Below are 26257 nucleotides of genomic sequence, written 5' to 3' on the forward strand. Positions count from 1 at the left end.
GACCACAACATTACCAGTGTTTGAGCTACTTGGAAGGAATTTTCCATTGTGTTTGTCTTTCCTTTGTAGTCATGAGTGTCTCAGTCCTTTAACTGAATGCCCAGTTTCAGTCAGGAGTAGGGAGAGAGTGCAGGAAGTGAAGAGACGGAAGTAAATTATTGATGGTCTTTAACTTGGGACGCCGTAGAGGTTTATGACCCTTTATGACCTGTCATCAGCGGTGACATTACTGGAAGATATTTAATGGATCTTTTTTCCTGTTATCATCTCATGTTTCACAGCTGTAAAGTATCCTATAATGTATTTTTCTTTAAATGCTGTCTGAGTGAATGAGGTCTGTTGAGCCAGGTTGTTAATGTATTACCTGCAAAGTGGTTTGACATGTGCTGAAACTGCACTAACTGGCTCCATATAAAGTCAAGCATATGTTTGTTATGGGTAACTAAAGTGATTTTCTGGCTTTTAGAATTAGTAAAGAAATTTTGTGACTACCATTGTTGCAGTAGTGAAGGAAACACTTTCGTCTGGAGTCTGTGACGTTTTCACATTTTAGATGCACTCTATTAGTTGGGCCAAAGTTTAAGTCATTTTAAATGTTTAAATACTTACCTCACACAATATCTTTAACTTTCTGTCATCAGCTGAAAATTAATTCTGTAATCTGGTAACAACCCCAAACATCCAGCCAAAGTCGTAAAAAACGATTTCTAGTCATATGTAGAACAAGAAGACTAACAGATGGTATGGCCCCCTCAGAGCTCTGGTCTCAACACGGAGGTGGTCTGGGATTACATAAAGAAACAGAAAACAGTGAGACAGAAGGACTTTGACTAGTATTTAGTATTTAGTATTAGTATTTAGTATTTATTTATTTATTGTCATTGTCAAGAACAATGAAATTGCGTTTGGGGCTTCCATACAACCCCAAAAAAAAAAAAAAAAAAGATACTTTAAAGAAAATACCAGCCAAATACCTTGAACTGCTCCACTTGCTACATCTTAATCTCTGTGATGACTGTTAAAATATACCTGTAATGTGCATATGAATGTGCAAATGTTTCCGTATGCTCACGAACCAGCCTTGATCGTGCAGTTACTTTATGCAAATACACAGATAAAAGAAACTGTAGCTTTTCATGAATCAATCACCATTTAGATATTACAAATCTCTGTACCTTTGGTACTTTATATAGGCTCAGTTTCATGAAGATTGGAAAGGCTGTCTAAGCTGAGGTCAGGAACAAACATGACACGTATATATTACGATCATTATGTTATGATATGCAAGATACAATCAAAAGGTTCTTTGACTGTGAATATACAACTCAAAGACCTTACCAATCATCTCTAACTAGTGACTTGTTGCAGGGATACACAGCTCCCAGCACTCCAGCCACTTTTGAAGCTATTCTTGAGGTCCTGTTCGTTAAGCTCATCAAGGACAATTCGTCATAAACCCTGGATCACTTCCAATCTGACAAAATGGCAATACTTCAGCATAAATGTTTTGGGGCAGTCGCTGAAATCTGATGGGATATGACTGCATTGTAGTAGTCAAAAAGGTTGCCATCTCACCACAATTCAGATACCTTTAGGTAGAGCAGGGCGATATGACCAAAAATATTTATCACGATATACATTTGAAAATTTGTGATAACGATATAACTGACGATATAATTTACACTAGACAAAATACTTTACAACTCCACAACTTTATTAGTGCAAAAAAACCCCCATCAATGTATTTTCATTTAATAAACAAGCAGCTGTTTTTTTATGTGCATTAAAGTTATATAAAAATGTAACAGTTCAAATGCAAATTCCTTGCTGACAGTTTAACCAAAAGGCATTTCCAGTGGAAATTGGCCGACATATCCTCAGCATAACCATGTATAATATCCAACGACGGCCCGCTAGCATGCGCTACCAAAAATAGTGCTTTGTTGTGTATCTGACGGACGAAAGCTAACCCAGTTCCACACTACTGAAGTTGCAGCATTTTTACAAACCAATTCTGGTTCATCCGTTTCATTCAACGATCCGCTTTCGCCGCCATGCTTTTTCCGACGTGTGCCTATGAAAACAAAGGCACTGCGCATGCGCGTTTTACCCATATTCTATCACGATATTTAATTTTTCCCAAAATTATACCGGTATTGCCGTGAACGGTATGATATGGCCCAGCTCTACCTTTAGGAGCCTGAGGACATTACAGTAAAACTTGCTATTGATAGTTTAACTTTGTAAAACCCTGCTAATGTCCAAGAAAACAGAGTAGATTCTCATCCTACTCCTAAGGTAATGTGCCTTCAGTTTTAGAGATTGTGACTTCGTCTATTTTTAAGCCCAACTCTCCTCACTAGGAATGATTCTTGACGTCAAGGTTGTCTGAGAATCCATGCTCTATTGTGAAAAATCTGTGTTACACAAGTGGTGACATTACATAGAATACATACTGACACATGTTGCTCGCATGTGTCAGTGCTATTCCCAATTTATCACTAAGAGAAAAAAATGTAAACTTCTTTGTCCCTCTTCATATTAATACTAATGATGAAGGTTGTGGTTTAAAGATTTCTGAAACACGCTGTTTAAACAGTGTTATGTATCAACAGTGATTTGGTCAGGCGGATGTAAGTTGCACGGTTTACACCTGTTGTAAATTACTAGTATTTATTATACCCTATACTTAACTGTATTAATTCACTAATTATCACTTTGGGAGAAGGGTGGGAGAACCACAGATACGAGGTAAATTATCATACATTTAACATGTGGTTGGCAAGTTTATTTTAAGAGTATAAGAGCAGAAAGCCACAGAATTGGAGGCTAGTGTCTCTTATATGAAATCTATTTGGTACCTTCTGTAACTTATGTGATGACAGTGTCTTTACTATGCAGCAAATTGTTTGATTAACATTACAGGTTCTACAACATCCTTTAAGAAATTTGGACACAGATACTCTTGCTGTATTTTCTATAGAATGAGTTAAACCATGCTGCAGTAACAGAAAAAAGTGAATAGTTACAGTTACAGAGAATATACTCATGGTTGACAGGCTAGTGACATTTATAAATATGTATGAAGAACATGAAAAATGATGAGCCATAGCTGGTCATACTTTGGCAAGGGGATCTCTAAAGACCTACGTAGACACACATTCTTTTGGGTGACAGCTTGTATCCGTCATACATAATTTGTACGTATTTGTAACACAGTGAACAAACAGTTTGTTCCTTGCACTTAGTGTCATCAGAATGTACTTTGGTTAATTGTGCATCACCACACATCCTCCAGATATCCACTGTTCTGGCCCGGAGCTTGGGGTTCCCAAAAAATTCAATCCAAAATTCCAGGTGTTCCAGATGCTGTCTAATGTTATCTTCCTGCAAGATAACAAGTTCTAATTGAAAGAAAAAAAGATTTCTAGATCTTAAGTATTAACTTTTGTGACATCTAATGCGTTTCAGTGAGTGGAGACAGATGAGCTTAGTATAAAGTGGAAGACATGGTTTTATTATGCTACCTGATAATATATCTCTGCCACCGCCCCATATCCATGCCTTTCAGCAGTGACGGAGTGATGCTTCCTCCGTAGGATATACAATAATGAATGGCTGACACGCACGGGGACTGTTATTAAAAGACATCTGTATTTAAAAAATATGTAAACAGCAATTCTTCCAACTGTGCTTAAATAATTTAATGCTTTTATGTAACTCAATATAGTTATAATTAGTTGCTGCTATTTTATTAAATAAAAAGATGACTTGTAGGCTTTTGTCAAAAGTGATTTCACAATAGCTTTCAGCTTTGGGAACTCTAAGTGTTTGTTTGTCTGAGGACAGATGATGCTCCCAAGGCTCAGCCACAGGAAATGTCCTGTAAACATGCTTGTATAACCATCCCCCATCCGCCCTCAGATAGCATTTGGCCTGACATCATTCTGCTTTACTGTGTGGGTGTGTGTATCTGCTTTCTTAGTGTCTGTGTCTGTTGGACTGTGACTAAGGCAGACTGTGTGTTGCCGGATTCTGCCATTTATAATATATTGGTGCTACTTTGACTACATTGATGAATTTTAACTCATGTAATGGAAATGAAATGTAGAGGTAAATTATGCGACTTGTTTAGCAATAAAGCTGAGAGAAGCGGTAAGCATAGCTGCTGGAGACGTGGATAATATGTGAACAGATTTTGATAAAAGGATTAGACGTTGTATTCCTAAAAGCTGCTTCCCTTCAGACTGTGCAAGAAAATGTGTTAGACTTCATATTGAGGTCTGTTCTGAAGCACTCTGTTGTTAGTCTGTCAGTCAAACTGATTGTCACAAAGAGTACACCGTTCTCAAGCTCACAGTTAGCTGACTTACACTGAATGCCAGGTATTGTGGTTCATATGTATTTCACCTCCATAACATTCAAAATTCAATAATTAATCATTCAATATTTTTTTGTGTGTGTCATCCTGAATACAAACTGAAATATATAAATGTATATATAATACTGTGTAAAATGTTTCCGAATCCCCAGGCAAGTTAAGATTTTGCTTGGAAAATTTGAAAGTAATTGCAGTGATTTATTCAAATGTGTAATACATGGAAATACAGTATAATACAGTGAAAACGGAGTTTGTACAATTCTAGTGAGCTTGAAAGTCAATATTTGGTAGGGCAACCTTCCCTCCTCAACTCAGCCTGAACTCTCATAAACAAGGTTTCTAATAATTTCTTTAAGAGCATTCAGGAAGTGTTCTCAAGGATTCTTGAGGAAATTCAAAGCTTTTCTTTGGATGCTGGCTGCCTTTTGTTCCATTCTGTCAAGAAGGACCCACACTGCTTCCATAATTTTGTGGTTGGGGCTCTTAAAAGGCCAAGAGGCAGTCATGACTAAGTGTTCCATTGGATGGTTTTCCTATAGCAAGTGCTTTTAATGCATTAGAAGTGTGTTTGAGATCATTGTCACATTTGGTCATAATTTTGTCATTCACACTGTGTCAACTGAATAGCTGGTTTAGGGTTGAAATTAGAGCTGGGCGACAGAACGATAACGATATGTATCGCGATATAACTTTTACTCGATAGAGAAATTAAACTATCGCGTTAGACCTCGCCGCTCTTGTCCTCTTAAAGAAAAAAAAAAAAAGCAGAGCCGAACCAATCACAGCCGCAGTGTCACGTCACGTGACTTGTTACGTACAGCACAAGTGCCAAGCCGCACATGTGTATTTGTTTGTGAAGCAGCCAGCGGGTAATGGAGGAAATGAGTGTGCCGACTAGAAAAATCAACCGAGCGTGACCGAAGGTTACCGAAGAGAAAACAGATGATGGTTCCAATGCCGGAGAGATTGTCGAACGGAAGAGCCATAGAAGTTCCGTAGTGTGAAGGTATTTCGGCTATTTCAAGTCTGACAAAAAACAGAGTAGCGTGCACTGTAAATTGTGCCGAAAGCAAGTCTGGAAATACAATAAACTGGTGCATGCGTCACACTGAGCGCCACGTTATTGTTTCGGTGAAATGGATTTCTACAATACTGTTACTGTTAATTCTACTCTCTGCAGTGTTTAAATGCTTACATATACACACAGTTACTGTCCCTCCACACATACGACTGGGTTCTGCTTCTATGCCCCAGCTTTGTTTACTTTTTCCCACCGAGGCTTCTAGACTTCTGATTGGCCAACATTTCTGCACGGTTAGGAATCTAGCGCCACCTGCTGCTTTGGCATGTTCATAGCAGCGTTTTCCTTCATTTCTGCCTTTATGTGTGGACGGGATTATTTTTTAAAACGAAAACGGAAAATCTCCGTTTTCAAAAATACCCGTGTACGTGTGGACGTAGCCTCAGTCTCTGACTGGAAGCGCTAATTCGTCATTCGGCTTTTGTCAGACTAAAGTAACTGTTAAAACTGTTTGAAAAGCTAAGCTATACAACAAGGAGAGATTGAGAATTTCCTTTTAGTTCTCAGTTTATTTGATATTGACAAAAGTTAGTCAGTTTTGTCTGTTCTTCTGTAAAACAAACTAAGATTTATTTTTAGAATTAATATTTTGTTTCTAAGTGGAATTGACAATTTAGTCTGTTTCATTTGTTCTATTTTGAAACTTAAACGCTTTAGCGGCTGCCTTTTGTGTAGTTTGCAATATTTGCCTTTATTTATCTGAAAAAGTCTCATGTTCCTTAAGTACATCTACCCTGTTGAACTTCATCCATCCATTCGCGTCCGCTTAATGGATGAACTTATTATGGGAAATAAATATTTAAATAAAAACAAGCTGCTGATTATTTCACATTTTACTTGTGAGCAACGGCACATTTAAATCTTACAAATATAGTTATTTGGCTTATATCGTGATAGATATCGTTATCGCCTGAAATGAAAAAAACATATTGTGATATGAAAAAATCTTATATCGCCCAGCTCTAGTTGAAATGCAGCCCTATTACAAAAACCACCATGATTTACAGATGGCTCTAGATACACACTGTGGTACCGCTTTTATTGGTGACATTTTGAACCAAAAATGTCATCACATCATAAGACATTTTGCCACGTATTGTCGTATGTAGTTTGGTATTCTTCAGCCTTTTACCTCTTCCTTTTCTTAAGACTGGGTTCTTGACCGCCACACTTCAAGTGAGGCTGCTTCTGGGGCTTTGGTGAACAGTAGATCAGCTGAAGAGAGGGGTACATCTCTTGGGGCCTGTGTCAGATATTTGCTGGGGGATTTTTTCTTAAGGATTTGACTTTCAGATACTGTTCATCTGTTGTAGATAGTTTTTTAGACCTGACATTTCATTTTCTGTCCTCTACTTGTCCAGTTTTCTCAAACTGTTTTGTCATGTTTTGAATGACTAACTGTTCACCGTGCTGAAATATGCCACTCTTTTGAAACCACCTTGTTGGTGGTCCTTTTCGTTGTCCTTTTTCATAGATTGAGCTAAACAAATGGGAACAAATTGTGTTTTTGGAATAGGCTGCATTTAACAATTTTTAAAAAAATATAATTTAAAATTGGTGCCTGTTGTGCGTTGACATAACACTGGTTCATCCTTGGAGTAAGGTGTCTTTTATCCGCTTGAATCGTTCATAGGTCAGTGTTTAGTGACAAGGCCTAAACTGTAAAAAAGCTAAAAGGCTAAAAAGCTAAATGTCCTTCGGAAAACTTGGAGGACAACTCAAGACCGCTTTAGAAAAATGACAAGAAAGTCTGACTCCTTGGAAGCAAAATGTAAAGAAATGATGGGTGGACTTTTTCACAGCAAATGTATATTAAATGTGTACCAGTATATACTGACTAAAAAGATTTGTCCTTTATATTTGTCCTCAGTGGGTTGAAATAAAAAAAAAAAAAGTGATATTTTTGCAAACTGAATTATCTTTCTTTAAAGTCTGTACTTAGCTGTTCTTTTACTAAATACATGCTTTGTTAAGTCTTATATTGAAAAAGGCCTTTGAGAACTGTTACTACTGTTACTACAAAGTAGTAATCGAGCTGATTTTATCAGAACTTTTTTGAGAAATAAGTTCATCTCTGTTAGAATTTGTACCAGATGTGTTCTCGATGTGTCTTCTGAAAGAAAATCTCTCAACTCAGTCTAAAGGCAGTAGACCTGGTGATAAATGGTAGGTGCTGGCATGTCTGCCTTTCTTTTTTTTTTCAGTCCCGCAGAATTGCAGGGGTAATAACTCTGATCTTTTTCTTTCGCGCTAAAGAATAGGCTGTAGCATTGCATCAGCCTCACATCAAAGACTCAGTGTCAGTATCTTCCATCTTCTAAGTTGTTTTCAGCAATTTAGATAGCTGAAAATGATGTAGATGTGTATTCTGCATGAATATGTGGGGAAAGATGGTGTTTTTCCTCTTTCATTCTGTGAACTCTAACAAATTTGTTGAAAGAATTAATTAGCCAATACTTAATAGGCATAAAAGCAGATTTTTGGATATAAGTCATTGTAAATGACAAATTCACTTTAGTGCATAAAATAATTGAGACATACCTAGCTTCACAATAATGACGTGCAGTTCTTCTAAAAAATACTAAATTGCTGGATTAACTTCCTTTGTTTTGAAATGAGAAAACAACTGTTGTAATTGGAACATGGGGGACTACCACGTAGGATTTTAACTGTGAAGTATTTTGTAGATATGCTGTGGTTTCTAAACCCAAGATTTCAAACTGAATCTCTTCCATTAGTGCTTAATACATTCATATTAAGACCTCTCATGAGTTGCCAATTTATTATCCCATCTTAAACCACATTAGGGGGTTGAATCTGCTAAAAATACTAGAGTTACTGTGTGACTACTACAAATGCAAGTTACAGTCATTGCTATGTATCGCTGACAATGCCATTAATGGCACATGATGTCAACATTTGAGAGCTATGTTTTTCACCATTCACCAGTAACAACAGACTATCCATGAATCCCATTTATCTCTAATGAACACGTAAAAGTAAACAACAATCTGCTGGAAATTGTAATTACATAGCCATGTGTTTGTGGAAATCCTAAGCTCTCTATTAGTGTGGGGAGTTTTGTTACATAAATAAACTATTACATTTAGGTTACAAAGCTATATTGTTAGGCAGGGTTTATTCTAAGTAGGCTAAGATACAGCTGATTACCATGCCATGTTAATGACCTGATCCAAAAAGGCCTGAACAAAAACTAGTAGTAAACACTTTAACTGCCGAACTCCAGAATTGAGTAAAACTGCCTGTTAAAGGTGTTGCTTGATGCTACAGCTGGATATATTAGATGAGGCTTTGTTTCGAACAACAGCTTGCGGTGGGAAAGTTTCGGTATGCTCCGTGAGTGCAAAGGACTGTCTGCTGGCTCTGATGCACTATCTCCCCTGCTGGGTGACTGACAGGCAAAAGTAATAGTAAGCAGGTGGAAGAGGCCTTACCTGAAGGGCCGCTCTTCCATTACAATCCCTCCAAATGGAATCAAAGTGGCACAATGCACCCCACTGTTGCATCAAATAGATCTCCCCATCTCTCATTAAGCTTGGTGTGCAAAAGCTTTCCCCTTTGAAGACCTTCTCATCTGAAATCAGCAGTGTCTCACTGACAAGATAAAGTAGCTACGGTGTTTCTCATTGCAATGTTGATATATAGGCAAAGAGTGAGCTGTCTCTACAAAAAAAGAACATTATTGCAGATTGCTTTTTTTTTGTATATGTGCCTCAAGGAAGGCAAAGATGTATAGCAAAGTCAAGGAATGTAGCTTGTAAATGTGACACAGAATATCTTAAACTCACTGTGAGTCATTTGGGGGAAGTGAAAACTTGTAGCTATTTAGCACAAACTGGAGACGAGTGCATAGTAAAGCTTTTTAATGGAACACATTTATTCCTGCGACTTAAGGTTTTAAAAGCTTTTCTGCATTAATTTGTGTTAAGGTACTTCATTATAACCCCAAAGAATTATTTAGAGGAGTGAAAGCACAACAAGGATGCTGCTGTGTAATTAGTGTTATAATGAGTATGTCAGTCACATTGTACGGTGAACCGGGAGTGCTGCAGACAGATGTTGTAATATGCCTGAAATTTAGCAGGTCAATTGGATAGTTTCTAAGATTCTTTTGAGATATGTTTCTTGAGTTTGCAGGGATTTTTGTGTAGAGGAAGTCTGTCAACTTTAAAACTTATTTTGAACTTAGTGAGGGTTTCAGAAATGTAATTGTTTCATAACCACCATCTTTGCGACTTGGGTTTAAAAGCTTGACATACTAGGAGGAAGTTTCTTGTATTAAACTGAAGCCTGGATCAACTAGAAATTGCTTAATGGATTTTAACATAGTATCAGTGCGTTTTACAGAAAATGAAGTAATAATGTTTGATTTCCTGCTGGGGAAATTGTTTATTTTTCATGCTTTGGATACTAAAACCCAGGAGGGTGTTAATTTGGTACCTTACATATAAAAGTACCATAATCATGATTATGTGGTTCAACCAGACATAGAAACTATATGTTTTATTGACTGAGATATAGTTGCCACCCCAAAACTAAAAATAACTGAATTGCTCTTGTAGAGTGTATGACTGCTATGACTATCCGTATTAGTCAAGTCCTAATAGTGAAATAAGTATGCAGTGTTTGCAGGAAGACTTTCAGGTTCAAATGTAGTGTTGTCTGTGCTTTGTCAGGCGCTGTCAGCAGATGGAATTTGGTAGTATGAGGTTGCCCTGGAGATGAGATAAAGGTTGTACCCAGGGGGTTTTGTTGTGCGATGACTGACAGCCATAGTCCTTTCTCATATCTCTCACACTGGGCACTAACTGGCGTAGCTTTTCCATCCAGTAACGTCTTGCCTGGGTGGTCAGACTTCTGCTCTTTGATTAAAACCTATACAGGAGGATGGTACACAATACTATTGTTCCTTCAGTTACCTCTTACTGCATTCTCACTCTGAGAAGAATCATTGCTGCAAGTTAAATACTCTAATAGGAAAATTCAGTGCAGTGCAGACTGAGCCAGCTCTGTTCTAGGATGCCCTCTGGACCCAGTGGAGGTGGTGAGTGACAGGAGAACGGCGGCTAAGCTGTCATCCCTGTTGGACAACATCTCCCACCCCATGCAGCAGACTGTGACAGCACTGAGCAGCTCCTTCAGTGGGAGACTGCGGCACCCACGGTGTGGGACGGAGAGATTTCGCAGGTCTTTCCTCCCCACTGCTGTCAGACTCCATAATAAAGACTTTAACTGATCAAGCACACACATCCATACATATGCAATAATACTAAGTGCAATAATCCTTTCTGTCATCGTTGTATTTTTACTCAGTTGTATATAGTATTTGTATTCTATTTTTATCTTATTGTATATTTATTTTATTTTATTCTACTGTATATAGTATTTAATTTTATTCTATTCTGTACAGTTGTGTACTGTATTTATTCTTATTGTATTCTAATTTTTGCCTCATAACTTTTGCACTGTCCACTTCCTGCTGTGACAAAACAAATTTCCCACGTGTGGGACTAATAAAGGTTATCTTATCTTATCTTATCTTATCTTAAAATGTGTGCTGAGTATATAATTAGACAACAATATTTTAAGGTGTTTAATGTAATGAGTAAAATCAGAAGTGGGTTGCTTCCTTTTTTCACCTCCCTTACTCAGGCATCAGTATTTTTTTCTTATACCAGTGTTTCACTTCATGTGGTAACATTTTCAGATTCACGCCTTATACGAGTTAGGCTTGTTCCTCTCATTACTTCTGTGAAAAACATAGCACCATTTCGCTACACAAATTGAAAGCAGAATGCACCAAATTCTTGTTCCTGACAGAATAGGTGTATAAGAATAAGATGAAATATTCAGGGAACCACAGAGACTATAGTTCCTATATACAATGTGTCCTTTGTTCCATATTTTCTTCCTTTCTTACAGAATGAACTACTGATGTTTGGTAACAGTGTTACATGTGATGCATATTATTATATTTTCTTGATATGACCAATACAGAAACTGAATTGCTTTTTGAAGTTGTGAAGACTTTGCATTTATTGTATTTAGTGACAGTCCATTATGCATTGGAGGCTACAACTGCCTTAATTATTCATAGCATGCATTCAACAAAGTGCTGGTAGCATTCCTTAGAGTTTTTGATACTTATTGATATATGATAGCTTCACAAAATTGTTACAGATTTGTAACCAACACCTTCATGATGGATCTTGAAATATATGGTACATGGTTGCTTTTCTACTCTACCTGAGTACTCAAAGTACTTTTTACAACTTGTCTCATTCAGCCAAGCACTTCTTTCTGTGCTTTCTAGTACTTTCTATCTAACATTCACACACATTCATACTCAGAGAGCAGCTTGAGGTTAGTATTATGCCAAAGGCATGCAAAGTGGAGCAGCTGAGGATCGGACCACCAACCTTCTGATTAGTATATGACATGCCCTACCTCCTGAGCTACATTCACCCTAATCTAGTGACTGTGGAGGACATTTAAGTTGCAAACTCTGTTTAAGACTATATGAGTTATGTGACACAGCACATTATCCTGCTGAAAGTGCCCATTAGAACATAACAACACTGTAGGTATAAAGGGATGGACACAGTCAGCAACTGCCCAGTTAGGCTGCTGTGTGTAAATGATGTTCAAATTGGCCCAAGAGGCTTAAAGTGGACCAGAAAGCAGCCCTTGTCATTATACCACTAGGAGCAGCTCAAACTGTTCAAGGTACATGTTAGGAGAGATTCGTGCTTTCTACCTCCACCATATGAATGTTACAGCACAAATCAACACCGATGTCATTACCCATATTACAAATTAACATGTTTCCAATGTTCTAATACTATATATGTGTATATATATATATATATATATATATATATATATATATATATATATATATGTATATGTATGTATCCTGGCCAAAATAGACTGTCTATTTACCAGAATGCCTTACCACTACCCAGTGGTACTACCCTGCCAATTTTGTGAGCCTGTGCCCACTGTAACCTCAATTTTTCTAATCTTAGGTGACAGCAGCCTATTGGGCACCAGTAGCAATGGAGTGTTCATGAAGTCTCTTGACTGGTCTTTTAATTCTTTAGCAGAGTAGATTTTCTTAGCCATGTCTGCATGCCAGATGCATTGAGTTTGCACAGGTGTAACAAATAAACTGTCCAGTGAGTCTGTGCATTTAGATGCAGATTTCCAACAGTAAACATTCATGTTCAAACCAATAAAGCCTGGAATATGTTATGCTGATTACACCTTTACTGTTTCCCTGGGGATAAAACAATTAAGCTGTTCATTTATCTTCCTTTATACTGATCCCCCTGCCATTTATCTTTGCTGCTGCTAGTTTCAGTGGGATGGTTTCTTTGTAAGTGGTTGTGCTATATTTTCTGGAATATACATAGTTATTTGTGCTAATTCCTGATCTTAGTAAATAATGCATTTAAATAGAAAATAAATACATAATTGTTGCGCTAGCTCTCGTTTAAACATTGCCCAAAGTAAAATGTGGTACATTTGTTTTCCCATTGAGGTATAGTTATAAGCAAATCTTACCAGAAAGACTCAAAAGACTCAAATCTTGTTCTTCTACTTCTTTGAGCTGCTTCCTTTAGCGGTTGCCACAGTGGATCAATTGCCTCCATCTCACCCTATGCCTATCATCCACCTCTGTCACACCAACCCTCTGCATGTTCTGCTTGTCTATATCCATGAACCTCCTCAGTGGTCTTCTTCTTTTCCTCCTGCCTGGCAGTTCCTTATTCTATATTCTTTGTTCAATATATCACAATTCCCTCCCCTGCACATGTCTAAACCATCTCAGCCTTGCCTCTCTCTTTGTCTCCAAACCACTCAACCTCAGCTGTCCTTCTGATATACTCATTTCTAACCCTGTCCGTTCTGGTCATTCCTAGTAAAAACCTTAACTTCTTCAAACCTGCTACCTCTCTGCTAGCTCAGCTTCCTGTCTTTTTGTTAGTGCTACTGAATCCAAACCATAAATCATAGCAGGCCTCACTACCATCTAGTAAGCCTTCCCTTTCACATGTGCTGCTATCCCTTAACCACAAATCACCCCTGACACTCATCTCCACCTTGCGCTCTCTTCTTCCATTCTCTTGTGCACTGTCCATCTCCACACCTTGTACCTTCATGGTTACAATTACTCATTCACACACACGTATGTATATTAAAATCTATTTTCACAAGCACATTTATACAAATATCTAATTTATTATAAGATCTAAAGTGTAAATCAATCAATCTTCATATCAATGTTCATTATATGTGGGTATAAAAAACTGTCAGTCACCTCACCTATAAATATTATACTGAAATACACACAATCACACATATTACACTCTGGTTTCAAAAAGAGCAGTGAAATCAGGTTTATTATATAGACCTTATATTGTTTCCCTAGTCTTTACTTTCTTTGTGCCCACGTAATTCATAACACAGCTGCAGAAACTGAATTGCGAGTTTGACTGCTTTGCGAGTAATAACAATACACACTTTTTAGAGGATATTATTGGTTCACCAGTGGTTTCTTTTTCAGTACTAATTAGAGTGAGTGAGTAACGAACAAAAGTATTGTAATTTTTATTAGCTATTCAAGCTATTCAGGAAAAGCGCTAAAGTATTGACCAACTTCTGAACTAGTTTGTGCCCAACTACTATGCTTATTATGGGTAATCTAGTAGTTTGAAAAAGGTTGAAATGAAGGACATTTTTTTACCTTTAAGAAAAACCTTAAAAATTGGGAGCTGCTTTATTTATTTACATTGCTGCTCATTTGCTGAGGTATAGTTTTGAGGAGATGCATAACTTGAATGCTAATGCTGAAAATATCCCTTTTTGTTTCAGTTTCATAATTATATATTTTTTTCTACAAAGCTCATTCAAAACCCTTCTTTTTAAGAAGAGCACCCAATCTTTTTAACAGTTTAATGTTTCCCATGAGCAGCCCATAACTCTGTGATTAAAGAATAGGAAATCAATACAAACTGACTCCATCACATTTACTTTTGATAATATAAAGATTTCAAGTCTGTGTCGACTCTTTCATTTGTTATTAAGCTGAAGTCTGTGAAGTCAGCTCAAGTCAATTTATTTGTACAGGCCAAAATTACATGCAATGGTTTACAGAGATATGAAACATAAAAACACATTAAAAACACGAAATGAAACAGAATCATCAACATGTCAAAGAGACAAAAATGAAAAGAGAAAAAAAATGAAGTACAATGAGCTAAATAAAACCCGTTAAACAGAGACACAGAGAACAAGAGAGAGAGATGGAATGAGAAAACATGCTTGCAAATAATAGTCACTGCAGCTGCATAATTAACATTTCTCTCCCCCATTATGAAACCATTGGACTGAGTAACTGAACATTACCTTTCTGAGCGACAGAAACGCCACCATTTCCTAAACCTTGAGCTCTTCTGAACCTATATTATTTGTAAATTCAGTTATTTTGAGGAGAGAGGAGATTTAGTATTGTTCAAATAAAAGTACATTTGTTCTATAACTATTAAGATTACTCAAGATGTGCCGTATAGTACTAAGGCATCAATCAATGTCAATTACCTGTGCAAATATTATTCAGCTATCAATATTAAGCAAAATGTTTAAAGAAGAACCTCTCTGAAAGTTTCTTGAAAGTATCCACTGACTTTGCTTCCTTAATATTTTGAGGTAGACTGAGTTTGGGGGCAGATTTAATGGATGTCTACAAATTTGGCAGTGGAATATCTAAGAGTGCAGATAAGGTGATATTTTGGTAATATTGCTGAGATGAAAGGCACACTTAATGCGCAGCTTCATGCTCAGTCACTCCTAAATAAGCATGACTCTTAACGTCTGGTTTTATCCTGTATGTTTACTTGCCAAATGAGCGCCTTCAATTTCATTGAGGTAAAATAATTTCCTTTTATCTTCATTAACTTTTATTTATTTATTTATTAATGCCAGTTAAATCCAGGGCTAGAGTTCAGCATATATAGTTGTGTGTCATTGCGTTACAGCAATGGCAACGTTATGGCAATGAATATCGCAGTAGCAGACCAACACACCTGAATTTTTCATCACCCCAAGAAGTGCCATTGGATTCCTGATCTCCACAGCTGAAAAAGAATTTCCTACTGGAGATATTTAATCCGATTCAGGAAATAGCATCATATTAGGAAAAACCTACAAGTAGTCATGATGGTGAATAAAGTAATCAAATTTGCCAAAAGCTAATCATAAATTAAAAACAGCCTTAGCATCATAGTTGGGTGTTAAATCTCTAATTATTATTTTGTTTTATTTATTTTTGTGTGAGGACAGGCTTGAATGCCTTCTGTTTAATGATTGTTGAGACAAAGAAAATAAATACAGTTAAAAAATATACTTTAACCTGGAGAGTGAAGGTTTGCGTTTTATTTCAGCCACACAATTATATTAAAAACAGGAGTGAAATTTGAGAATTGTCTTTAGTGCAGATGAAGAATGTGGTAGGTTAAATTTTTTTTTCTGATATATATATATATATATATATATGTATTCCTCACATTTTCCAGAGGTGTGATGTTCCTCATCTCAAGAGAACAATAGTCTAGGGTTGCCTTCATTATCAGCAGTAATTTTTCAGAAATAATTTCCTCTGGCTTTTATGACAGCTTTGTTATAAGATGCAACACTTTCTTTACAAGCTAGTAGATGGACTTCTAATTGAGTTTTTCTCCATCTCCTCTAAGCTACTCTGCAGACCCTTTTGAGCTCCTAGATAGAGGTGGTCAACCATGGGGATGATTTAACAGAGCACTTTTTTCCTACTTTGATTGGCATAATTAAATCTAGTAAATTAATTAAAGTGCTATTTCTTGTTAGTCATATCATCAACTGAAGAGTTAGTATTAATTTTGATGTCTGAGAAAATGAGTTCAGATATATTAAGTTCGGTGCTGCTATAAAAGACCCTTTACTTGATACTTTTATGGGTTTTTGACCACAAGGAAAAATAGCACCAAAACACTGTAGAGCAGTATCAGAGAGTGGAATGTTGTAGATATGTACAGCACATATTAAAAACAGAACTGTGTGACCAGGCTCATTAACCAACATATCCCATGACGTTTTGGCCATTGCTGTTGCCATAGATATAAAGCAATATCAAAAATAATTTTGTCGAGGATTTAAATTCTATTATTTCAGAGTATTCTGATAAGCAGTGAGTAGCTTTTTGAATTGTGGTTTGTGGTTTATTAATTTTAGAAATGAGAACATTGGTTTTGCAAATGAACCAAGAGTAACAACATTGATGTTGAAGCTGAAGAATTAAGACAAAAGGCAAAGACCATATCCTGTAATACCAAAACTTTTGTTGTAATTTTAATGTTGCATTTTCCTGGGTTTTGATAAAGGCTGTTAGGAAACATTACATTCAGGTGACTGTAACATTGGTAGGTTTGGTAAAGGTTGGGTTAATCTGAGCATCAGAGTTAAAAGATCATCCATTATTGATGGTCCTGTGAGCACACCCAGACAACTGCAGCAGGGCATCGATCTGAAATCTGCAGTTTTAGAGTCAAAGTGGGAACGATAGTAGCGCATCAATGGCACAATACATTTTCTGAGTTCCTCTCAGTGCTGTTCAGTGCAGCCTCTGCAATATTTACAAGTGGTCGGTCAAACTTAAAACAACATATTTTTATGAACACTTCAGTGTGTGGTCTATTCGAGAAGAGAAGCCTTGCAGTTGTCTTTCTTAAATAGATTGAAATTGAATGACTCAGTGCTGACTGTTAGGGTTAGAATAATATCAGACCTGTCAAGCAATTTCTGTTCCTGTGAAGTTTAGACCCTTTTAGTGAGGATACGCTATTTTGTTCTGGGTAGCCACTATATCTTTTATAAACTGTCAAGCATCCTCTTACAGGCAATTTGCAGCAGAAAATGAAACTCAAAGGTTTGCAACTTTGTAACTTGATGGTTGCTCTTAAACTTTTTTTATTGTATTAAAGATAATTTGGATCCTTCTTAACGAGCAAAATTCAAAGCTTTTTCAAGTATAAGAACAAACTGTATGCAAGCATGTAACCATAAACCTACGTGTGCCATTTACACTTGAGACCTGTAAAACCGCTGGTACTTAATAGTACTTAATGAGTCTTTTATATTTTTAATGAGTCTATTACATAAACACAGTTACTGTATCTGTGTCAAATTTATTTTTCTTTTAACTTTTGAGGGGGTTTTTTTAGGTAAAGACTGTTGAAGAGAGAATAATTAAGGTAAGAAGCAATTAGTGAGTCATTGTCAACAATAGATATGAGAACACTGCATACATTTGAACTGAGTGGGCTGGCAAATAAAAGGCAAAAGGCATTTTAGAATCTTTGCCTTGTTTTGTTTTTAATTATAAATCCAAAAGAAAGTTGAAATGTTGAAATAGTCCCTCACGTGCCCGATCTTCACTCATTATTAAAATTTCACCTCAGCAGGCCCACACGTTAACCTTTACGTAACTGAGATATGAAACATATTAGCTTCAGTTGCACAATTAAAAACAGAGTAAAAATAACAACTGCAAGCAGGAATGAGGGAGCCAAGTACTTCCCAATAACAACTTCATGTGATCATGTCAAAAGTAAGGCTTTTTCAATTGGCTACATAATGCTTCTAAGGCTTAACCTGAAGATTATCAGGACTAGTTATGATGGCAAGTCAATTAGGCTGACATGACTAGTTGACATATCTTGACCTTGACACCCCCGCACTTTTACCAGATGCAAGCGCTACTAATTATAAGCAGAAATGTTGAACATTATTTAGCAATACCTTTTTCTTCTAAAATGTATAATATGATCACTTTCAATTTTCTTTGTGCTGTTTCTGCTGCTTGTTAATGTTGGTGACAGGGCTGCAGTTTACCGGATTTCCTTAAAAGCTTGACTTGTATGGTACTTGTTCTGGTGAGGAGCAGAGCCAAAGTTTAACAATATAATGGGTAAAGTAGATTAGATGAAAAGTTGTTGAAAAATGCAATAAACACTGCCACATATATACAGATATACGCAGCAGTGTTCATTGCCATATATGGCATACATGAGATTGCATCTAATTATAACATGACTGTGCAGTTTAGCGCAGCTACCAGGTTCCTCCACAATCACTAATCCAACGACACGAGGGAGTGACTGAAGTCGTTCTTTACAGAGCATATTCCAATACAAAATATTGTATTCACGTCTTTTGATTTATTTGTTCCTGTTTCATTTAGGCATTCAGTCTGAGAATTTCTTCACTTTTTTCCTGCTTTTTATGGATGCACTTCCTTTTATTCTGTCTCCACTGCCTGTGTCAACCCGTCTGTAATTCCCTCCCCCCACAGAAAGCGCAGAGTGGAGGAGTACTGGTAAATGAAAGATTTTTACCAGAAATACTTTTTATACTTAAAAGTCGACTGACTTGGGTCCACAGGAATTTCCTCAGTCTGAAGATCAGATGAATGATTATTAAGTAAACCACCGAACACACAGAAGTTACTGAATTCATTGAAAAGTTAAGTTTGACGCATCGTGGCATGCTCAAGAAGTAGACATTAAAATGAAGTGACTGCCCCCAGTTGGTGTTCAGAGCTACAAACCAGTCAATTTGATTGGTTGGCATAGATTCTTACAGCAAAGAGACAAATAAGAAGATGGATAAGAACTCTTCTGGTGTCTATGCAGCTTCATTACTTGGCCCACAATTATAAGTGAGTCATGCGCTCGGTTAGCTTTATAGACGTCATCACTGTAGTTACTCTGACCCTTTCATTAAATGCAAAAAAACTGCTGCATTTCTTTCCTCCTTGTGATTTCAGTTGTAACTGTAATTAGATCTTCTCTTGAATCAACGCCCTGATTTCTACCATACATATCATTGGTTTATAGTGTACATCTGTGTGTAAGATGGAAACCAGATTTTAACTGAGTACTGTTTATTTTTGTTTCGTCCAACAGTTTAAAACTCCCTGGTGTAAATGTGAAGGTGTGTATGTCTTTTAATGTGTGAAAATATGGAGAATTTTTGTGTAGCTCTCATCCAAGCTGTTATTTGAGGGAGGAGAAAAATGAAAAAATAGTAAGTTGCAAGTTGATGTAGCCTAATTGGGGAAATTAAGTACATTTTTTAATATCCCACATAAACTTTTGAAAACTGTTGACAAGGCAGGCAGAAAAATGTAGATATAAAAAAAACATTAATCAGCTATTAAATCGTTTCGTGCAACTTTTTTTAAGCAGCAACAGAAGTTAAACTCATGGTGAGGTGTCTGTCTGTTCCCATTTAGTTCTTTTCTTTATTCCATGGATCAAAGAGAAAGTGGGAGGTTTTATATAAGGCAGGTAAGGTTCAGGAAATGATAACCTAGTCTTTTTTTCCCATTGAGAGCATTAGATCAGAGACTGTTGAAGCACCTCTAATTCTTGACTGGACATGTTACACTCTGGTTGACTCATCAATCCAAACAAAGAGAAATTGCTCTTGGCTACTTCTGGCTCATTGCTATTAAGTCAAAGGTATAATACTTTGTATGAAGTAAACTTGTTCATAAACTTGTAGTTTTATGCATACAAATTTTAGAGACAAAGAGCTTACAACTGTGCTGCCTGCAGCTCTAACAATGATTGCAGGACGTCAGCCTTGTAACTTTCTGACCGCAGCTTGAATCAATTTTCTTTGTTATTGGATCATATTTGGACCAGTTCACGTGCTAAGCTGCGGTGTTTTGTTTCTCATTGCCACATTTGTAAATATGCCTCCAATCTTTATTGGACTTTAGCTTGCTTCTATTCATCAGCAGTTATTACTAAGGCTTATAGATACTGTTGTCATATAAAAAAATACTATGAAATTCTCCTGCTGTATTGTTAAATTCTTGTGGCTCATTTAAATATTTTCAAAAATTTCCACTGGCAGTCACACGCACTTGTGTTTTCATAGCTGGAAGGTTTTGGAGTACAAAAAATGACAGTACTCTCTGGAGGTTGTCAAAAAAGACATTTGATCAAGTTAAACTGTAGAATACAATAAAATCATAGATTTATACCTAGCAGTGGGGAGTATCCAAGGGTGGAATTGTTCTATTGATTTGTATTTTCTGTGTGGGCTTTATCATTTTTGAGACAAAGGTTAGGCAGTTCATCTGGGCTTATTTTTTCAGATCCAGGTATTATGATCAGGCACCAGTAAATATTGCAAATGTGTGACTGTCAGTGGGCGTGTACATGGACAGACAGCAGTTCATAAAAGTCCATTATTTGGTTATCTGCTGTTATGAATTGTCAAGCTTTATGCTATTGTCAGTTTATATCTGTAGACGTAGTAGGGCTGCAGTGATTTATCGAATAACTTGAATAACTCAATTAAAAAATATCCTTGACGCAGAGTCCTTCCTTTGATGACTTGGAGACTTGCAGTAGAAATGAATTTAGAGGCCTTTTTTTGCATGCCAGTAAAAATGTACATGGGTCAGTAAAACTCTGAGCCACTGACCTGGGCTGTTAGGCTGGACACTGAATTATTATTATTAATATGTACAGTATGAGAACACCTCTTTTCAGCAACAGGAAACGTTGCATCAAAGCACAGGTCAATCCTCAGTTCTCAGAATGTTAAGATGCTCACTTTTCTTAATTGAAGGCACCACATGCTATTTTAAAGGCTTACAGACCACACTTACTCATTCACTAGCACACTTCAGTGTGCAGGCAAACACAAAGACACATACACATGAACAAACCATTGATCTATCTCATCCATACGATACTTTTAGAAGCATTTTTTGCCTCCTACTAATGTAAGAAAGCCTTTCAAAAAACTGAATAAAGGCTGTTTAATGAATGTTTTCATTTAGTTTGTGTTCAAAAGAGCAGTTGATTTTAAAAGACTTGACTTTTGTCTGTTTTGAATATTAATTGTTGCCCATTAATAAGATAAAAACTAGGCCTATTTATATGCTGATCTTTTATGATGCAGCTGTGGTGCCCGGGGAAATAATTCCTTGCAACTTTACAATAATTAAAGCAATGCTATTGGATGTGGTGGTTATCTTGATATGGTATAACCATATGAAATTTCTGTCATTTGACTATCCACACGTCAGTACAACTTATAGAACTTGTAGCTGTTGTCCTGGGTTCTGCTTTGTTTCCGCTTTGACAACAAGTTCTGGGAGCAAAATTTTGGCACCCTTTCCCAGGTGTTGCAAAATCTATTTCCAGTTATTGTGTGGGAAGGGATGGGGCACACGGCTTTTGCTCATAATTGGCAAAAAGATCTGTTATATGAACTGAAATAAATGCAGCAACAGAGCAGAAACCAGTAATTTGTCTCTGTGTCCACTAAACTTTTTTGATGTGGAACAGCAGAATATGTTCTGCCCGAAGTGTGTCTTGTTTTCAGCAATATGCATCTGCTTGTTCCCATTTTGTGAAAGTGGAAAAGCAAAATAAAGTAAAATCTAGTGCAAAAGCAAAGTCTGCGAATTTTAAATGGTTATTGTGTATAGTCCAAGGAGGTTACATTAAATTTGCATTAAATTACATTACATTTTTCTTTATAATGTACAATAAAATTTGATTCATGTGTCTTCAGTGTGCTTTTCATCTGTGGTATGCCTCATCTGATGCTCAGCCCATCTGATTTTCCAGATCTTTCTGCTGCCGTCCAGAAGTTCTCCCAGTCTCTGCAGGAGTTCCAGTTTGAGTGCATAGGAGATGCAGAGACAGATGATGAGGTGAACATCGGTGAGTCCAGTTTAACAAGGCACAGAGTATTCACCTCCTGCTAAGGTTTCATCTCTTGCATCACATCAATCAGATTTTTTTTTATCTGATTTTTCTTTTATGTTTTAGTTTCTCGTGGGAAAACAGTTGCTGCGCCCCCACATGTATCATGCGGGCACTTGTCTTGTAAAGGTCACATGCTCAAACGATTCGTTTATAGTTAACCTGTATATTAGTAAAAGTAATTAACGAAGAAAGAAAATGCTGTAACACTAATGCTGTTCATTTTTTCAAATATAATCCAGCGTGATCTTAGAATGGGGTTTGGCTTTGTGTATGGATGTTAAGCTTGTCTGCTGTGCATGTATAATTAATGCTATTGATTTGCTTATGATGCTTTTCCTGTATCTTTTCAAGCCTATATGAGATCAAAGGGACTAATTGTGATCAGTGTCAGAGATTAATGAAGGTGCAAACCTCCTAGCCTCCAAGAGGAATATGAAAGCAGCTGTGCAGAGGGCCTCGTTGGCTCTAATGGGCATGACTCCCAGTTTGGCCTCCTCTTCGTCTCCGTTTTTTGCACTGCTCATTATCCCCAGCTTGAGTCTTTCGCTCTGTGGAGCTGTAGACTGCTGAATTACTGTCCATCTGTGAGGGCTAGACTAGATATCGACCTCCTCTACAGGCTGTAATGTTCACCTGAATGCAAAATGAATAGTCCTTTTTTCCCCTCACAAAGCTGTTGTTACTGTGTGATGGCCATGGGTGCAGGAGACCAATTATATTTACTGGAAAAATCCACATCCAAATCTAAACCTCATTAGAATCAACCACACTTTAATTAGAGACCCTTCCCTTGACTTCCCTTGTAATTAAGAATCTGATCATCTTAGACTCAACAATGGATGTTTTAGCAGCGCACCTGTAACTGAACCTTTTTGGCGATGCATGAAACTGGCACAGGAGAAATGGTTCTGATGACAGTTTCATGCCACGTGTTGGGAAGAATTTGTGTACTGTGTTATTTATAGACGTTGGCAAATTTGTTTGGGCAGCCTTTAATCAGGATCAAAGTAAAAATGAAAATGCAAAATAGTGTTTGTGTGATTTTGTGTCCACGTCTTCAGTATCCTTCCTGCAATACTACTCGGTTCATTCACCATGTCAGGGAGAAAAGGCCACGATTACTATTTGAGGAAAAAAACAGCCTGTTGAAATCAATCTAGTCATCAATGAAACTGAACTTTCTGACTGACATACCTAGACCCTTGTGTGAATGCCAGCCATGATCTTGATGCAGTATTGGTATAGTTCACTTTGATGCTCCTTACTTCCCCACATAACATTGGGATCCTGTATGTGCTGCCAGACAGGTTCATCTGACCTTCTATTGATTTCAGTCTATGACTTCCTGCAGTGACATTCACATTCCAAGCCAGAATGGGGCGAAAAGATTGATGTGGCTATAGAAATTTAAATCTTTAGAAAAGTTACAGCCCCAACTCATAGAAGGTCAATCCTTTAGTCGACAAGAACTGTTCAAATGTGGAATAAGTGAGATGAGCAAAAATCCAGCTCTGAAATGTTAAATATGGAACAGAAAAAGCATCATTTTAAGCACATAAAATTGATTGTAAACATACAGCTCTTGTTGTTGTCTAGCTACAGTGTGCAGAAAAATGTACATTTAAAAAGCTTATCTTCCCAATTCATCTCGTTCCTAAGGTACTAAACTTTATTTAATTTAGTGATTCATCGGGTTTATTGCCTTCCCTCCACTTAGCAGTGAATGATATGCAAGTTATAACCCCACTTTGACTCCCATTTCCTTTCTTCACAGTCTAATCTTGTCCCATCAGTGGCTCCAGCTGTGCCCTTTACCCCCTGAGAGGTTTTCACCGTTGATAGAGGAACTGGTAGCATTAATAGGAGGCCAGCCTGCCTGCAGGATCACTGGCACAAAATCATTGCTCCCCGGTCTTTAAAAGCTTTGGTGTGTAAATGGACCAAAGTGTCTAAGATGATGCATGGGTCCCTATGCCAGGCTGTCGGGGTTGATAATGATGTTACTGTCTTGGCAAGCAGAGCAGCTCGACCGCTGCTAAATGGCTAGACATAGGGTGACACAGGGGCTGACCAAGACAGGCCACGTTGTATCTGGCCTTCTATTTAATGAAGCTGTAAAGCTATCAAGGCACAGTTCTGTGTCAGATAAGCCTCGATGCATTGTATGCTGAATTCATCTGGCCCTGCAAAATGTAATATAAGCCACTGAAGTATAACCCTGATGGCAGGAACATATCTCTATCACATCAGTCTCTCCTGTATTGTGACAGTATATTGCAAACCCTAGCTGTGGGAGAAAATAAAGGGAAGCAATCAGTGGGTTCAATTGAAGTATTGTTTTTTGTTGGTTTATTATTCCTTTCTTTTTACTGCTGGTCTTGGCTTAAATTGGACAGCTGCATGCTTTTATTAGGTTCTAAAATGTACTGCACTGAAAGGTCTGAAGCTGCAGTGCAAATAAACATTTTAGCATCACGCCTCTCCAGTGCTCGTAGGGTGCCAGGACCAGCTGACGTTTAACGGCTATGCTTTTTTTTCTGCTTACGTATTTTTTTAATCATGTGACTGTGTCAACAGCCCAGTTCACTGTGTGTACTCTCTCAGCTGTGAATATATTGTGAAATGGGGACTCATACATACTGATATATATATTGACCAAACATTTTAATATGCCGATATGTCTTATTCTGTTTCAGCCCAGTCATTCAAAGAGTTCTCGCAGCTGTTGAACACCGTTGAAGAGGAAAGAAGACGCTTGGTAAGAATCCAATTTTAGACACCAAACAAAACCATAATTAAGATTTCAAACAGAAGCGCTGCAGTCTTTATTGCATCCGGTGATTGACAGCGATTTTTATAACTTGATATACAACAATAAAACAAAATCACATTCACTAAAGCAAATATTGCCAATTATCTAGTTAATAGTTTCCTCTTATTTTATTTTGCGTGCTGAAAGTACGTTCACTTTTAATCTGTTTGCTTTGCTAAATCCAAACATTCGATTTTAAACATGGATTTTGTGTCTGGAATTTATAGTAGTCAATCAAGACGATAGAAATATCAGTGAGTTTGTGGTTGCAGTGGGTGGTCATATAAAGTTTTGCCGCAATGCTAATGATTAGTTGATGTAGTTGCAGCTCACAAAAAGCAAAATGGAACAGTAGCTGTTTATTTTACCATAATGAAATCAATTTGATTTGTTACTTATACTGAGTACTTAGTAGATCTGCATTAACCTGTTGACCAGAGCATCACAGTCTCTAGTTACACAGCTTTACTAACTTAGTTTATAAGAACATAAGCTATTACTGAATTATAGGAACTGACATTCTTTAGAGGTTTTTATTCTTGGAAGAAACATTTTTCCTATAGGTTTCAGATGACTGGAAGTCAACAGAGCATAACATAATGATTGATACAGGTAGTAATATGAAAATACATTAAAACGGCAACGGAATGGAGAAACTTTGGCAAAACAATTTAAAGCCCCACATTTTCTTTGATGGATTTTTGAACTAAGATCGTTGGCTTTTTTTTTTTTAGCATGGTACAAAAAGTGGCAGTTATGGCTCCGGATGGCTGGTCTAAAGGTCAGAAAAAAAGGCTTCCAACTCCGCTGAATGCCTGCAGACAAACCAGGCATGACATAAAGGGCAAGGGCATTGGAAGGGGCCAGAGGGAGGGGCTTATGCCCCACCTGGTGTGAGAATGTTGCAGAACTGAGCCCACACACATACACACACACCTCAACCAACAGTATGGCTTTTTTTTTCTTGGAGGATAAGCAGTTGACAGCAGACACGTTTTTTTGTGTGTTTGTCATAATTTAATTTTTTGGCTAATGACAGTATAGAGATATCTGTTGAAAGGAACAGAGTATTTGTCTGTGCACACCTCCACGTCATCTTATCCATGCATGGTTTTTCTAGTGTGGAT

The 26257-nt window shown here is 37.2% G+C and overlaps 1 protein-coding gene across 4 annotated transcripts in view; it reads left to right on the forward strand.

Moving 5' to 3' along the window:
- The window catches only part of arhgap42b (Rho GTPase activating protein 42b), a 79783-nt gene that overhangs the window by 2458 nt on the left and 51068 nt on the right, over positions 1-26257 (forward strand). For all 4 annotated transcript variants that reach the window (XM_082502508.1, XM_082502509.1, XM_082502510.1 and 1 more), the window contains exons 2-3: positions 22178-22273; positions 25015-25076. In XM_082502508.1, coding sequence (XP_082358634.1) covers positions 22178-22273; positions 25015-25076 — 158 coding nt within the window. The remainder of the gene's footprint in view (positions 1-22177; positions 22274-25014; positions 25077-26257) is intronic.

Source organism: Aulonocara stuartgranti (genome assembly GCF_965226115.1).
Source record: "Aulonocara stuartgranti genome assembly, chromosome: 14".
Classification (NCBI taxonomy): domain Eukaryota; kingdom Metazoa; phylum Chordata; class Actinopteri; order Cichliformes; family Cichlidae; genus Aulonocara; species Aulonocara stuartgranti.